The sequence below is a fragment of the Taurulus bubalis genome (assembly GCF_910589615.1).
Source record: "Taurulus bubalis genome assembly, chromosome: 16".
Taxonomy (NCBI): Eukaryota; Metazoa; Chordata; class Actinopteri; order Perciformes; family Cottidae; genus Taurulus; species Taurulus bubalis.
This window is the reverse complement of record NC_136604.1, coordinates 22,511,645-22,529,213: the sequence shown is the minus strand read 5'-3', so window position 1 is coordinate 22,529,213 and position 17,569 is coordinate 22,511,645. Positions and strand designations below refer to the sequence as shown.

At 44.5% G+C, this 17,569-nt stretch overlaps 1 protein-coding gene across 1 annotated transcript in view; it reads right to left on the bottom strand.

Annotated features, from left to right (window-relative positions):
* LOC306749183 (collagen alpha-1(XIV) chain-like) overlaps positions 1 to 17,569 on the bottom strand; it is a gene marked incomplete at its 5' end in the record, with an annotated part of 129,888 nt that overhangs the window by 42,549 nt on the left and 69,770 nt on the right. Inside the window, 4 exons of the mRNA XM_079232444.1 lie at positions 5,629 to 5,745; positions 6,733 to 6,882; positions 7,138 to 7,260; positions 11,562 to 11,691. Coding sequence (XP_079088570.1) covers positions 5,629 to 5,745; positions 6,733 to 6,882; positions 7,138 to 7,260; positions 11,562 to 11,691 — 520 coding nt within the window. The remainder of the gene's footprint in view (positions 1 to 5,628; positions 5,746 to 6,732; positions 6,883 to 7,137; positions 7,261 to 11,561; positions 11,692 to 17,569) is intronic.

The window sequence follows — 17,569 nt, the reverse complement described above, 5'->3', positions numbered from 1 at the left end:
TTTAATATTTTGATCATAACTATGAACATCCAGCATGATATGAAAATGCCTCCTCGAGCGGTCCCGAGTTTTTCAAACTGCATGGTTCAGGACCTTAACAACAACACAGACTAATAAGACACCTTTTTGGAAGGATTAGGACCTAATGAATCGAAATCTGCAACATACATCACAATAAAAACAAAGCATTGGCATGTTAGGAAGTAGTTTCAGTCAAAACACTGTGTCATTCAGTTCAAAAATGGAAAAGTACTTATTTTATGGCAAAACATTGTCTGATTTGGGCATGCTGGGTACTTAAAGGTTAAAGAAAGCTTTGTCAACAGCAGCTCTATCGCTCTCGCCAAATACGCCAGACTCCATTGACAAAAACAGTCATTCTAAAACACACTTTATCCAAACTTGATAGAAACTAAATAAAACTCATTAAAGTCTTGGTTCATGTCTTTTACACTTTTTTCCCCAACAATCACGACTCTATTTTAATTTAAATAAACCCCTTAATTCTTCCACTGCGTGAGGTGTGAACACATCCGGAGAGGAGATCAGACATCAGAGGGGCAGCTGGGAAATGAACAAAAGTAATATTTTCTCTTCTCATCTGGGGGATTAAGAGTTTATTCTGTGATTGTTTGAGGAGAGCAAAGTGTAACCGAGACGGGGTTCAGAGAGTTTCATTTTGTTTCCGTCGATCTTAAATTAAGGGAATCTTTTCACAGTCAAATTACAGTTTGTGTCAATGGTGCCATGTTTGAGTTTGTCTTGTTTCCTGTTTTATTTTGAAGTCTGTGTCTCTTGTGTCTGTTTCCCTGCACTTCCTGCCCCTGTGATTGTCTGCCTTGTCCCTGTGATTGTCTGCCCTGTCCCTGCCCCTGTGATTGTCTGCCCTGCCCCTGTGATTGTCTGCCCTGCCCCTGTGATTGTCTGCCCTGCCCCTGTGATTGTCTGCCCTACCCCTGTGATTGTCTGCCCTGTCCCTGTGATTGTCTACCCTGCCCCTGTGATTGTCTGCCCTGCCCCTGTGATTGTCTGCCCTGCCCCTGTGATTGTCTGCCCTGTCCCTGTGATTGTCTGCCCTGTCCCTGATTGTTTCCCCCTGTGTCCAATCACCTTCCCCGTGTGTTTAAACCCTGTTTGTCTCTTCACCGTTATCAGAAGCCACGTGACAAATGGAGTCTGGTGTTTTCTGCCGAGGATTTCACGCTTCAACAAAAATGGTGGATCTGTCGGGTCCATCCCATAATGTGCGTTCTGCTCGTGGTTAATGATGACCATCAGCTTTTCGTTCACTTCCATTGTTTTCACTTTTCTCTTTCTCTCGTTTCAAACGTCCCTCGAGGTGTTTTTGTCACTTTGTGTTTTTGCCTTTTTCACAGGAGGAAGTGACGAAGCAAATCCAATAACTGAAGTAATCAACGCGTGTTTGTCGTGTTTGTTCTCTCCGGCGGTCGGAGTCTGCTGGCAACCTGTCGCACACGTTTCGAGGAAGAAGGAAAAAACATTCCCACCAAAACGCACAACGACTTCAGGTGGAACGTTGTGATGCGTTAGCTCCTGAGGCCGAAGTTTAACACATGAAATGATTTAAATGCTGCAGGGCTGCAACATGAAATGCTTTTACCGTAACACATGAATGCAGGATGAGTCTCGTGTCTGCATCTAAATGTCTGCTACAGCGACGCAGACGACATTTAATGACATCCTGAGAGATAATTCAGCAAAAAGAAAAAAGCTAAAATACACGCCAGTGATTTTGCTCCTCTGCACCATTTGGCATCCCCTCCAGACGAACGTAATAAAGAAGCGAATAAAAACACAAACTCACTCTGTGCATTTACACGAAGGCAGCCGGCGTTCAGGTCATAGCAAAACATGACAGATTATTTATGTAATTCATATCCAATGTGGGGATTTTTCCTTCTTCTCATAAGGATTTCATACAAATCTAGAAGAGAAAGCATCCGCATATGAGCCATTTTGATACGCACCGGAAATATTCTCAATATTGGAGTCATTGTTGTTTCAACCCAAACATCTGGAAACAATATTCAAAACAATAATATGAATAAATACAAAAAAATGACTGACACTGAATTCATTTTCAGTGTTTGACAATTTCTGAAGGAAGAAATACTATTTTATAATATATTATTTATATTTATAATACTAATGAAACTAATTCAAAACACAGATTTAATTCACATGAGTTTGTTGGAACCATATTTGTTTTATTAGGATTCTCTTATTTATATTTGCATCTTAATTCTTGACATTTCTCTGCAGTTTAGATCAAAATGTTGTGAAGAAACGAGACGTTTATTATCTCCGTTCATTTGAATAAAACAATAACTTTTATCTTCTCTTTATTGTTGTTTTTTTATCACCCATCAAACACCAAAAGCAGGACGACTTCTCATCGCCTCTCTCTTCCTGAAGCGAACGCGTTTCCTCAGCAGCTGCAGCGTGAATCCTCCCAGAGCGGCGTGCCGTGTGCAGAGCGGCGTGCCGTTAATGACGGCCTGAAGGTGATGAAGAGCGGCCATTAGAGCTCCGCTTGGGGACGCCGGCTGCATTAAAAGTCCATCTCGCTCTCCGAGGAGGCGCCGAGTCCCAACGTCTGTTGTTTCAGGTGTTTTTTATATTTTGTGTTTATCAGTTTCAAACAAACGAGGGAAAATACTTGAAATGACTGCTGTCGGCTCGGAGCCCCGCTGGCTGCTGGGAGTCAGAACCCAGAACAATGACTTTGCTCTCTGAGGGCGACTCGGTGCTGAGGAGGGAGACGAATACGCATCCAGTCATCTCATGAAAGCTTTAATAAAGAGTCTGCAGCTCATCTGAGGACGGGGTTCATGTCGCTCAACACGTTTAAATGTGTTTAAAGTAACGGGGGAAGCGCTCCACATGGATGACAAAGAACAACAAGGGACACTTGTATTAAGATATGAATCAATAATTCTGTTCATTTAAAGACGTCGCAAACTAAAATTATTCACGTTTTCTCTCAGCGAGCAAATCAAACCAACACAAACACGTCTCCATCTCTCAGGAAGTCTCTTCCAGGTTGAATGACTGATGTCTGATATTTGATAAAAGGCCGACTCATTCATCAGCTGACACATCGGCTCCAAAGGAGAACCGGTGAGACCTGACTTGAAGAATGAAGGCTTAAAGGGCCAGTGTGTAACATGAATATGAGTTGAGTGTGTGTTCCTTAGTGTTTAATCCCCTGATAGAGGAGGTCTTGTGTCCCGTTGCTTTAGACACAACAAGCACTGGCTCTGCAGACGGACTTTTAAAAGGTTCAAGCTCACTGGGAGGAGTTTCAGTTGCAATCTGCAACCTCACCACTAGATGCCGCCACGTCTTACAGTGTGTACAGATATGGAGTCTGTAGTTTCATACGTCGGATAATAAGTTGTATGTTTTGAGTTCTGATAAATTTGATTGGATTTCCTTCTGAGACACAAACCCGGCGAGCGTCTTCCCCGGAAAACATCCGGCGCCTCATGCAGACAGCAGCCATCTACCCACAATGCAATGGACTTCAAGGAGGAGCACTTGTTTTGTTGTGGATGAAGCCGTGATGATGAAGGACCTCCCTCTGTAAGCATAGGTTCTGTTCTCTTTGAGGCTCGGCCGCCAGAACAGACAACCGGGCGTAATCACCGCCGTCACCGTGACGACTGAATCTCCCCGACAGCTTTAATGCGACCTTTTGTCTTCTGTCCGGTGTTTAACCGCACGCAGCAGATGTTAATGTCAGGACCTTTCAGACGCGACACAACAACGTCTCTGTCGTCTCTCTCTGCATTCTGAAACTCCCACCGATGAACGCATACAAACATGCTTTCATCGGTTTTCTTCAATCGGTGAATTCTTCAGCACCCCTCAAACTCCCACAACACAGATATGCAGCATGGGAGATGGATGGGAAACGCGTCCCACTGTAACATTCAGAGACCAGGAACTCCACCAGAGAGCCGATAATGTGTCAGGAGAGGAGTGCATGAGTGCATGTGTGCATGTGTGGGGAGAAGTGAGAGAATCAAGGCTTCGTCCCTGAAGACCAAAAGGTCCAGTGAAGCACGAAGATTAGAGGTTCAAGTGGTGCTGGTCCAATTCATTTGTTTGAGACGATGCACGCACGCTTAACCCACGCTTAACGCACGCTTAACGCACGCTTAACGCACGCTTAACACACGCTTAACCCACGCTTAACGCACGCTTAACGCACGCTTAACGCACGCTTAACGCACGCTTAACCCACGCTTAACGCACGCTTAACGCACGCTTAACGCACGCTTAACGCACGCTTAACGCACGCTTAACGCACGCTTAACACACGCTTAACGCACGCTTAACGCACGCTTAACCCACGCTTAACGCACGCTTAACGCACGCTTAACGCGCGCTTAACGGACGCTTAACACACGCTTAACACACGCTTAACCCACGCTTAACCCACGCTTAACGGACGCTTAACACACGCTTAACACACGCTTAACCCACGCTTAACCCACGCTTAACGGACGCTTAACACACGCTTAACACACGCTTAACCCACGCTTAACGGACGCTTAACGCACGCTTAACCCACGCTTAACACACGCTTAACGCACACTTAACGCACGCTTAACCCATGCTTAACACACACTTAACCCACGCTTAACGCACGCTTAACGCACGCTTAAAGCACACTTAACCCACACTTAACGCACACTTAACGCACGCTTAACGCACGCTTAACCCACGCTTAACCCACGCTTAAAGCACACTTAACACACGCTTAACACACGCTTAACGCACGCTTAACCCACACGTAACACACGCTTAACGCACGCTTAACCCACACTTAACACACGCTTAACGCACGCTTAACCCACACTTAACACACGCTTAACGCACGCTTAACCCACACTTAACACACGCTTAACGCACGCTTAACCCACACTTAACACACGCTTAACGCACGCTTAACCCACGCTTAACGCACGCTTAACCCACGCTAAAAGCACACTTAACACACGCTTAACGCACGCTTAACGCACGCTTAACCCACACTTAACACACGCTTAACGCACGCTTAACCCACACTTAACACACGCTTTACGCACGCTTAACCCACGCTTAAAGCACACTTAACGCACGCTTAACCCACGCTTAACCCACGCTTAACCCACCCTTAACGCACGCTTAACCCACGCTTAAAGCACACTTAACACACGCTTAACGCACGCTTAACCCACACTTAACACACGCTTAAAGCACACTTAACCCACACTTAACACACGCTTAACGCACGCTTAACCCACACTTAACACACGCTTAACGCACGCTTAACCCACACTTAACACACGCTTAACGCACGCTTAACACACGCTTAACCCACGCTTAACACACGCCTAACGCACGCCGCCTGCAACTTCAGTGCAAAAGTGCTTGTTTGCCACGATCTGTCTGGAAGTCTTCCTCTGGGTTTCTCGCTGCTTTTGTGCATATTTACCTCCCCAAAAAAAGTGCAACACGCTGCAGTCCAGAGAACACAGCCGTCTGGATGAAAGGCTGCGTACCTGAACGCCACACGGAGGATGTGTGGATGTTTGCAGAGTGCAGGTCGGTACTCACTGAGCAGAGACTCCATGGCCACCCGGTAGCTGCTGGCGTGGCGGTGAGGCTGCCACTGGCCGCAGATGCTGCTCATCCTCACCTGGTACGCACTCAGGTTGGTCACCCCCAGGTACACTGCAGGGGGCAAATACAAGATGGTTTCTTTTCTTAACCTGTAATGCAATGAAAGCACGTACTCCTTCACATCTGGATACTGACAGAGTATTAGATAATGTTTCAAAAACACGAACACAGAGTATATTAATATTCTGGATGATTCTCCCTGAACTCTGAACACACAAGACCTGATGCGGCACTGTGGCTTTTCTATAATCCTCTAACAACACAATAATGTATATGACTAAAAACTGAGGAACTCATTGAGCCTCATGACCAAAATGGAACACACGGTTCAGTTTGTTTAAACTCTTCAGCTCATGAAGACGGTGATGTCATGAAGTCATGTTCGGTTGTTTCTACTAAACCAAGCCGCACATCATTTCCACCACGACGTCCTCAACGTTTGTGTCTCGTAGTCGTAAACGGAGCGCAGGAAAAAAACATCTTTGACCACATTCGGATATTTTGACTTCTGAACTCGTAAAAAAAAAAAAAAAAAGCGCTGATGAAGCGGTTTAAAGCTGCACCGCGTCACTGGTTGAACCACAACCACCGTGCTCACAATCACATGGTTCTGTTAAAGCCAGCTGGACGTGAGTTATTTACAGAGTTACAACGTGTGCGACACACACACACACACACACACACACACACACACACACACACACACACACACAAATACTACATTGAGTAACTTTACTAGTGAGCAGGTGTTTTAAAACCTCCACCGTACAGCTTACCCGAAAAAGAGCGATCCACTTTTTACCAGAAAAAAAAATCCTGTAAAAATAGTTATTTAATAAATGTTCAATAACATAAATACATATCACATTCGATATTAAAGCATCTTTATATATATATATATATATATATATATATATATATATATATATATATATATATATATATATATATACACAGATGACACAACTACAGTAGCTACAGTCAGTACTAGTTCTTTTATATATATTTCATATATATATATATACATATAGTACGTACAGGTCTTGGCCCTCCCTGCCAGAGCGTCGCTGGACCCCGTGGTGTACGAGGCGATGACCTTCACGCTGTACTCCGTCCCGCTCAGCAGGTTGACGATCAGCATGGTGCTCACGTCTTCCCCCACGAAGGTCTCCAGGGCCGGGCCCGGAGCTGCAGGGGGGGGGGGGGGGGCGTCAGAGGAGGGGCAACACAACCACCCAGTGGAAAAGGACCGACAACGGTTCTGTGCGTTCTGTTGGTTCTGTGTGTTTGGACTCGTCAGTATTTAGAGTCTCAGAACTCAGATTAACTGAAGCTGCTCGAGTTCTTCGTCTTCCTCTATAAGCTGATCATCTCCATGATGTCTCCGTGTGTGTGTGTGTGTGTGTGTGTGTGTGTGTGTGTGTGTGTGTGTGTGTGTGTTACCGGACACGGGCTGGTACACGACCCGGTAGCCCATGGTGGGCGAGGGTGGGACGTCCCAGCTGATCCTGAAGCGGTTGTACCACTCCTCCGATACGCGCAGGTTCCTCGGGGCCGAGAGGGGAACTGAGCAAAAGAGAGAGAACACATGAATGATGGGGCGTGAACACATGAATGATGGGGCGTGAACACATGAATGATGGGGCGCGAACACATGAATGATGGGGCGTGAACACATGAATGATGGGGCGCGAACACATGAATGATGGGGCGTGAACACATGAATGATGGGGCGTGAACACATGAATGATGGGGCGCGAACACATGAATGATGGGGCGAACACATGAATGATGGGGCGCGAACACATGAATGATGGGGCGCGAACACATGAATGATGGGGCGCGAACACATGAATGATGGGGCGCGAACACATGAATGATGGGGCGAGAACACATGAATGATGGGGCGCGAACACATGAATGATGGGGCGCGAACACATGAATGATGGGGCGTGAACACATGAATGATGGGGCGCGAACACATGAATGATGGGGCGTGAACACATGAATGATGGGGCGCGAACACATGAATGATGGGGCGTGAACACATGAATGATGGGGCGCGAACACATGAATGATGGGGCGTGAACACATGAATGATGGGGCGCGAACACATGAATGATGGGGCGTGAACACATGAATGATGGGGCGCGAACACATGAATGATGGGGCGTGAACACATGAATGATGGGGCGTGAACACATGAATGATGGGGCGCGAACACATGAATGATGGGGCGCGAACACATGAATGATGGGGCGCGAACACATGAATGATGGGGCGAACACATGACCTACTTAATGCTGCGTCGGTGTTTTTAAAGAATAAAGAAATGTAACAAGTGACCTCCATCTGGACTGCAAACTGCATGGATTAAACAAATTATAAGGAAAAAGAAAAAGAGACGAGGGCGAGACAGGAAGTGGCGACGGGAAGAGAGATGAAGAAAAAGAAACATAACATAACTGATGTGAAGTAAATTGAATAAAAATAAATAAAAAAATCTATTAATTAATACTTTGCAGATATGTAATTCCCTGCGTGCTGGAATGATGAAAGGAAACCGTCATCACACAGAAACGATTCAGAGAGAGGAAGATAATGAGGAAGCGAGAGGAGGATAACATTTGATAACAAGTCATGGAATCTCAGAGGGAGAGAGAGAGAGAGAGAGAGAGAGAGAGAGAGGGAGAGAGAGAGAGAGAGAGAGAGAGAGGGAGACAGAGAGAGATTAAACCCAGAAGAGTCATCGGCGACACGACTTTATCAGAAGTAATGGTCGTAGACGAGTCGATACTGGATTAGATGTCCAGCCCATCACAACTCGATAGACCCAACAACCCTCTGAAGACCCGTGAGCCTCTTTCAGGTCGACGCCCCCTGAAGCCGGCCGCTCGGCTGCTCGTTTAAAACGCTAACGAGAAAACCTCCAGATCACACCGGCGCTCCTGCCGTTAGAAAGCCAATCGCTCTCTACGTTCAGCCACAGATCCCCCATCATGCATCATGCTCTGAACTCTCGCTGCGAACTCTCGAGAGAATGCAGCTTTAACACATGAAGCATAGACTTCTATACAACCAGAGGAGTCGCCCCCTGGTGGTCAGGAGAAAGAATGAAGCTTTAACACATGAAGCATAGACTTCTATACAACCAGAGGAGTCGCCCCCTGGTGGTCAGGAGAGAGAATGCAGCTTTAACACATGAAGCATAGACTTCTATACAACCAGAGGAGTCGCCCCCTGGTGGTCAGGAGAAAGAATGAAGCTTTAACACATGAAGCATAGACTTCTATACAACCAGAGGAGTCGCCCCCTGGTGGTCAGGAGAGAGAATGCAGCTTTAACACATGAAGCATAGACTTCTATACAACCAGAGGAGTCGCCCCCTGGTGGTCAGGAGAGAGAATGCAGCTTTAAGGCGCTTTACTTTTCAGAACCGGAGAAACTGTTTTCGCCACAAACCATTTTCATCTCCGTTCTTTGTGAAGTAGCGTTGAGGGCTTTTCTTTTTAACTCTCAACCCGAATTCATCACAAAACTAATTTTCTTCCTATTCGCTTCAGCTCCGGGGGAAACTGGACTTCCTCGAGCCGGCGAGTGTTTTTGATCGCTTCATTGCTTTAAATCTCCACATTAAAACGCCTCTAAAGGAATGAATAAAACCCTCTTCTGGCTCTGATCTCTGCCTCCACTCAGAGAGAGAATATCATTCCAATGCCACGTTCATGCGCCACATCATGTGTTCTCGTCTTCCTTCGGCCGCTCAACCCTCCGTCATCGTCTCTGCATTCTGAGCGATCCCCTCATCCCTCAGTGGCTCAGACCCTCAGATTATCATTCTGGCTCCTTGGTCACATGATCTATCTTCAGTTTGAGGAGAAAAACCCAATCATGCTCGCCTATACATTTGCTGTTACGCCTCCCTCGGCGTTCCCTCCTGTCCCTCTAGGGTTCAAATCCCCAGATTATACCGGCTCCCTCTGTCACATCATCTATCTTCGCTGAAGAAAATAAACACAATCACCCCCCAACCTCTCTGCATTCCCTGTCGCTCCTCTCTGGGCGATCATCTCATCCCTCACCAGCTAACGGGAACCATTCATCATCATTTAAAAAAACGCCAGCTAACGTCGTTAGCGCGAGCTAATGCGCGTGATGCTGAAAAGACGAATGGCGGGAATTTTGCTGAAAGCCGAGCGTTTGATCCCGTAATGTAACTCATCAGCAGAGAGAACCATTAGCCGCCGCCGCAGCGCTCACAACGGCTATCAGTCACGTTTAACAGGAAAAGGAAGAAACTTTCCCACATATTTCTGTCTCCAGCTCCGCGGTAAAGAAAATGGATGTGGAGCATCGAGCCACCGGGACGGGTTCCGATCTATGTTCAACTCAAATTGCGCCGAGTGTAATGAGCTCCGCGGAGACGGATGTTTGGTGGAGTGCGGAAAGGAAGCACCTGAGACTTCATAGATTTACCAGTCAATAGAGGCGCTGCTTTATCGGGGTGTTTTTTGGGTTGGAGGTTGATGCAATCACAAAGTATTTTCCTCACAATCATAAAGAAAATGACAGCCGAGTTTCCCCCAATTTTCACAACCAGACTTTCACCCGCTCAGAAGGATGAATCTCACTTGCAATGTGACTCACTGTAACCTTCAGCATCTCACTTTCATCTGAACATGTTTGTTATTCTGAAAAAGGCCCTTTTTTTTTCCGCCCACATGATCAAACCTAATACAATAATAATGAGAGATCTTAAATTAACAGGCTGTCCACCCCCTTTGTGTCTTCGGGGGTTGATACTTCCTGATAGAGTTTAATCCTCTTCACTTATGTTGGTGCCAAGATGGATGACGCTCCCTCTGGCAAACAGTCCGGCTACATTTTGTACAAAATGAAGAGCTAACAAGTCTCGGTTCTGCTTGAATAGCAAATGTTTGCTTCAGGGAGATGAAGGTTTAGGTCATATAGAATGAAGTGAGGGTTTCACACAAACACACCTGGTGGACGTCGGTCCATTATTTCCATTATTTTCCTCTTAGCTTCATTCTTTGTGTCTCTACTGACTATTTCTTTCCCGTTCTCACAAACAACCCCAGTAAAAAGCCACCGTCCAGCAGCAGACTCAGCTGGAGACCAGCTGGTCAACGCAGTGGAGCTTTTAGCCGCTAGAAAGACGGATATCGTCCTCAGGAGGCGGTGGAGACCAAAAACAGAGCAAAGAGAGAGAGAGGATCGGCCTTATGTTCAACATGCTGAACAAATAAGCGAGGCCTTTTTCTCGATTTTACATAATTTCTTAAATTCACTTTTCATAGGCACTTGCATATGTGATACATACCCATGTGTTACATCTAAAATTGCAGAACAATCTCATCTCTCTATATAATGAGGCACTATTGTCATAAGGCACAGGTGTAAATTGATAATATGTCCCTAAAGATGAAAAATTTAAGTTCAATTTAAAAAAAAATCTTCATATCTCTTGTGTAAACATAACTTTACTCAGGTACTCAGGTGATGGAAATTGGTCTACCAAAGGTATTAGGTTCACAAAAGCAGTGGAATATATGAATAAAATGACAGATGCATGTAAATAAATGTCTGATACCAAATTTGGTATTATGTTTGTTTGAGTAGAAGTGTTGTCTGAGGGACTGAGATAGAATGTGACAGAGGAATGACTTCATACTACAGACCAAGCTTCATGGGGTGTGTGTGTGCAAATGAAAAATTAATATTACAACAGTTTTTGTTTTCGCAAGACCCCAACAGGTTAACTAACATCAAATACAGACGTATGAGTTGATGATGAAAATAAACTAAACAAATGAAAAAGCAATCGGATCAAAGCGGACGTGACTCACGCGTTCGTCCCGTCCTCGCCGCCGCCGGTCCGTCGCCGTCGGCGTAAACCGGTGTGATGGAGACTTTGTACTCGGTGTCCGACAGCAGCGGCTGCAGAACCAGGCTGTTCTGACCCGTGGGAACCGTCCTCTGGGAGCAGAACACATGAGATGCAACACATTCAGCGCTGGCCTCAGGCATCAGGTTGCCTTTCATTGCTTCTGATTCTTAACCCCTTGAGAACTGTGGAGCCCAAATGGGCTCTACGGCAGATATTCACTTCTTCATTTACTCATAACCAGTAACATATAGACTGATATTTACATCTGAACACACAACTCACATTATACTCTGTTATTATAACACCAACATTATTCAAATAACTCTAGTTGTTGCAGAGATTCACCTGTTTTAGTTTGGGTACGCAATTTTCGAGCAAAGGCCTAAAAATAGGTTGGTTTCAATTAAAGGACTTTCTGGCCTAGCTTAGCATGCAGCTAGTTGACTGAGCAGGTACTGGGAGATTCTCATATTTGTGCATGCAAGTACACAACTATGTGTGTGTGCGTGAAGATGCATACAGTTACAGGCATGTATAAGTATGGACGTGTGTCTTTAAATGCATCTATATATGTTTATATACAGAGGTATTGGAGCATCAGGTGTGTATTCACACACACATATAATCCTGAACGTCATGACAAATGTTAACTCCCCCCCTTATGTGTCCTACATTGTTGATTTTGTTTGATATGTAAAGGAGGAAGTCAAGTTATGTATTTTAAAACAGCGACAGCATCAAACACAAGCTGGACGTGGTCAAACAAACACAGGACTTTCACCCAGGAGAGCAGCGTCCGAGTCCTGGGTGAAGCCAAACCTCAACAAAGAGTTATTTTAAAGTGACGTGAAAATCATCATGTTAGTTTGGGATTTCATCCTGATGCAGTTTGTGTTTCTTCTTCTGAAGGATCAACACTTGTGATTTTAAAATTGTTTGGATTAAAATAAAATGTCATTATTCATTTGTTTTTACGTCGCTCTCATTTCTTGAATTAATGTTGCAGCACACACACACACACACACACACACACACACACACACACACACACACACACACACACACACACACACACACACACACACAGCAGGACAGTCGGATGTTTTCCCGCCACCCTGCGGGGGAAACGCATGCTGATCTCTTTAATAAGGACTTCCACTGGGCTCAAGTTTACTCAGAAAAACAACACTAAAGCAGAAATATCACAATCTCACGATCACAAAATAATAAGCGGCAATGTCTGTGAGACTCTTTATGACGCGCCTCCGATTCTTGAATGAAAATAGAAGAGAATAAATGAGCCAATGAAGCTTTCAGGGCGGCATCGGGCGGTTAATGGAGGTTCCCTCCTCACCCTCTTTGTTCAAACTGATCCATGACTCATCCGCCAGGTGGAAGCCAGTCTGCTTCTTCATCTCGGCTTCCAACTCTTTGTTTCTCTACGTCTGATGCTATTCATCAGTGATAATCACTTATTGACTCATAGCATCATGTGTTTCCTTCTCTCTCTCTTCTTCCTCTCACAGTGGGTGAATGTTAATAAGATATTTAGTGAGATATCAAGCAGAGCTGAAACTCAATTAGATTAGAAATGAGGTTGATTAGCTCCCTGTTTCCAGCTTGCTAACGGAGGATTTGCTCTGGGTTTAAGTTACTGAAACTGAATATGTTTGGACCGCTGGTGGAGCAAAACCAGCAGTTTGAAGACGTCAAACTTGATTTCTTGTGAATAAAACCGTCAGACGATGAAAGTAATCTTTAGTTGCTGCCCGTATGTGGATCTACCGTGATGTAACTCAGTCACCTGCACTGGCGTTAGCCGTTAGCTCATAGCGGCTAACGTTGCTAGCTCTCCTCCTGACCACCTTTCATCACGGACTTGTCGCTCCCCGTAAACCGTATTTATTGTAATATAATTTTTTTTTTTAACGTTTTGTGGACATTTTTTAAAGTTTTTTTGGCGTTCTATTGGCGCTTTTATTTACGTTTTTTTTTACCTTCAGAGTAAACGTTGCTATTCTCGTTGTTTGAACCTTTTGTTTAAAGTTTTTTGAAATTTTTTCAAGTTTTCTTGATGTTTTCTTGACACTTTTGAGTTTTTTTAAGTTTTTTTTTTGACGTTCTTTTTACGTTTCTTTTACAGGTTTTTTTCACCTCCAGTGTAAACGTTGCTATTCTCGTTGTTTGAACCTTTTGTGAACAAACGAGGAAAGTTATTTCACATTCTTGCATCTCACGTTACCCACAATCCCCTGAGAGATCTCAGTCATCACCGTAAACATTATTTATTGTAATATCACCAAACCCTGTTGAACTGAATACTGTTTACAACCAATAATCTGCTTTCATCATCTATAAAATGGACATTTGGACGTTTTTAAAACTTTTTTTTCAAGTTTCTTGATGTTTTCTTGACGTTTTTTGACATTTTTGCGTTTTTTCACGTTTTCTTGACGTTTTCTTTTACGTTTTTTTTTTTTTTTACCTCCAGCGTAAACGTTGCTATTCTTGTTCTTTGAACCTTTTGTGAACAAATGAGGAAAGTTAATTAACATTCTTGCATCTCACGTTACCCAAAATCCCATGAGAGATCTCAGTCATCACAGAAAACACTATTTATTGGAATATCACCAAACCCTGTTTAACTGAATACTGTTTACAACCAATAATCTGCTTCCGTCTTCTATAAAGTGGACGTTTGGATGTTGTAAAAACAGTTTTTTCAAGTTTTCTTGATGTTTTCTTGATGTTTTTTTGACTATTTATCGCAATATCACCAAACCCTATGGTAACCCTGTTTAACTGAGAGTTGTTTACTGACAATATTCTGCTTTATCATCTATAAAATGGACGTTTGGACATTTTTTCTGACATTTTGTGATGTTTTTTTTTACGTTTTTTTTTGACGTTTTCTTTGAGTAAATGTTGTATCCTTGTTGGATGAACCTTTTGTGTTCAGCCTCTTCATTCCTGAGCTCCTCTCTCCGTCTGTCTGTCAGCCTGGTTTGCATTCTGAGCATGTACAGTCTCGCTCCGTCCGCAAAACCTCGACACCCCCCAAAAAAAGAAAAGTACTCGTTCTCTGACGTGTAAGCCAGACAAACACTGCAGGCCTTGACAAATCAATTTCAGCCCAGTATGATGAAAAAGGCAGCAAGTCTCTAAAACTGCCGGCAGAAACCGCCTTGAAGCTGCACTCCTTCTCTCTCATGCAAACATGGTTTCATAAAGTATTTATGGGATTCACAAACCCAATCTGGTTCCGACGGAGGCCCAGAATATTAAATTGGATCCATCTGAGAGTTTGCTGGAGATACAAGACTTGAAGGTAAAACTGCAGGTGATGGGCGAATATTAAAGTCGACTACTTAAACAGTGAATAGTAATGAATATGAGATATTAGCTAAGCTGCACGCTGCTGAGGCCAAACAGAAGCAGGGAAACCAAACTTTATCCCTCTCATATGAGACCACTGCAGTTTAATCCATAATATCTAATAATCCACATTTCTAAACAGACCCTGCTAACTCAAGGGACCCCCATGGTCTGAGACTGTCTGATCAAATATCACTGTTTAACGGTTATTCTACGTATTAAATACAATGTTTATATTACAGCTAATGAACTAAAGTATGTTTTATTATCACAATGGTCACATTTACAATCAAATAGACTAAAATTTACTTCCTGTTTACGGACTCTGGACTGAATGTAGGCGACACTCTTCCTTCTTCTACAACGGCTCCCTGGTCATTTCTGCAGATATCCAAAAAGTATTTTTTTTGGGGGGCGGATATGAGTCTGAAATGTCAGTCGTCTCTCATATTTTTTTACATCTCTTCTGCTCAACCTTTCAGGTGAGCACACGCTTGTTACGTGACGAGTTATGTGTGAAGATCACACACACACACACACACACACACACACACACAGCGTGTCTCATTTGTTTTTCTCAGGGCAGGAAACAGGACGCTGTGTGTGTTGCAGCTTCTACAATCCAACAGACAGCAAAAACGCATCCAAACACTGCTGGAAAGAGGTCAAAGGTCATCAAGCAGGAGTGTGTTTGGTACAAAACTTTAACGTTTCCAGAGTAGTAAAAACTACAGACAATCTGTGGCAGAAGGAAAAACTCAAACTTTTTTTTATTTCCCCTCGATGGCCCTTTTACCCGCCGATCAACGTGTTTGTTGCCGAGCAATAACAGCCGAAACTCCGTTTACACGCGTTTTCACTCGATGCCCCGCGGCTTCTCTTTATTGGACGCCGAATGAAGCAGCGCGGGGGAAATAACGGAGCGTCACTGAATGCAGCATCGACAGCTGCGTGAGGACAGATGGCTGCAGAGGCGAGACGCCCCACAGCGACGCACCACCAGTAACTCCCAAAGACATCCGCATGGACAGGGGTGGGCTCAGAAGCTGCAGAAGTCCTTCTTTTGACCAATAGGGGGCAGAATAACTCCAAAACAAGGTGCCTATGACCTTATAAAGTGGATGTGGAGATTTGCACGTCCATGTTTTGATGAATTTAAGTCCAACATCCTCGTCTTTTAGCTCCCTGTTTGGTCTCCACCACCTCCCGTCGCTGCTCCGCGTTCAGCGGCTCGTCTCTGACTGACTTCCTGCCGTTCTTCCGGCTAACGAGCAGCTGGTGCTTCATCAGGTTCATCGGTGAACTGTCTGCTGCTGCAGAGAAACACGGACACTGAACCGGACGGGGGAATGTTCCAAAGCTTGAGAGGATAAACATCCGGATGAAGATGCAGAGACGTCGATCGTCTTCTGCAGGTTTCTCACGACAAGACACTCAAGACTCCTGATAGACAATGTCTGTATTTAATTATCTCAAATTTGATTATAGGCGACCACAAAATGTACAGCAACGTATGTGAAAGATACGGGAGATGACAGTGGGAGTTTCTTTTCAGGTAAATGTGATTGGAGGTTCTAATGTGGAGCAGCTGGAGGGAGAGATTCAGGTTTAAAAGCAGCGAAGAGACGCGGAAATCCAACTGTGTGACGACGGCAATGAGAAGAACTCCAGACCGCTCGAACAGAGGACGAAATTAAAAAAGGCTCAAAGAACGAACGTAAAAAGTTGGACTTTCGAAAACCTTAAATATTAAACCTTTTATTTTGTGTTTCTACTACAACATGTTTGCATGCTTTAATGTTTAAAAGAAACCACATCATTTTCTGAATATACCTGCGTTCACTCTCTGCTATGTTTTAGCGCCTATCCCTTTAAGAGCATCGTCTCTGCATTCACCCTCTGTTAAGTGTAGCGCCTGTCCCTTTAAGAGCCTTGTCTCTGCATTCACCCTCTGCTACGTGTTAGCGTCTGTCTCTTTAAGAGCCTCGCCTTTGCATTCACCCTCCGCTACGTGTTAGCGTCTGTCTCTTTAAGAGCCTCGTCTCTGCATTCACCCTCTGCTACGTGTTAGCGTCTGTCTCTTTAAGAGCCTCGTCTCTGCATTCACCCTCTGCTAAGTGTTAGCGTCTGTCTCTTTAAGAGCCTCGCCTTTGCATTCACCCTCCGCTACGTTATAGCGTCTGTCTCTTTTAGAGCCTCGTCTCTGCATTCACCCTCCGCTACGTTATAGCGTCTGTCTCTTTAAGAGCCTTGTCTCTGCATTCACCCTCTGCTACGTGTTAGCGTCTGTCTCTTTAAGAGCCTCGCCTTTGCATTCACCCTCCGCTACGTGTTAGCGTCTGTCTCTTTAAGAGCCTCGTCTCTGCATTCACCCTCCGCTACGTGTTAGCGTCTGTCTCTTTAAGAGCCTCCTCCTGCTATGATTGGCTTGCAAGAAAAACATATGGCGCAACTTTGCAAAGGTGGTTCTCAAGCCGCGGGTGAAGGTATTTTCTAATATGTCCATCATGCACTGGTTTGGATATTACTGCATTCAAGGTTTTTAAAAAGGAACAAAAGGAGGGAATATAGTTCTCAAAAAGAGGTAAATCT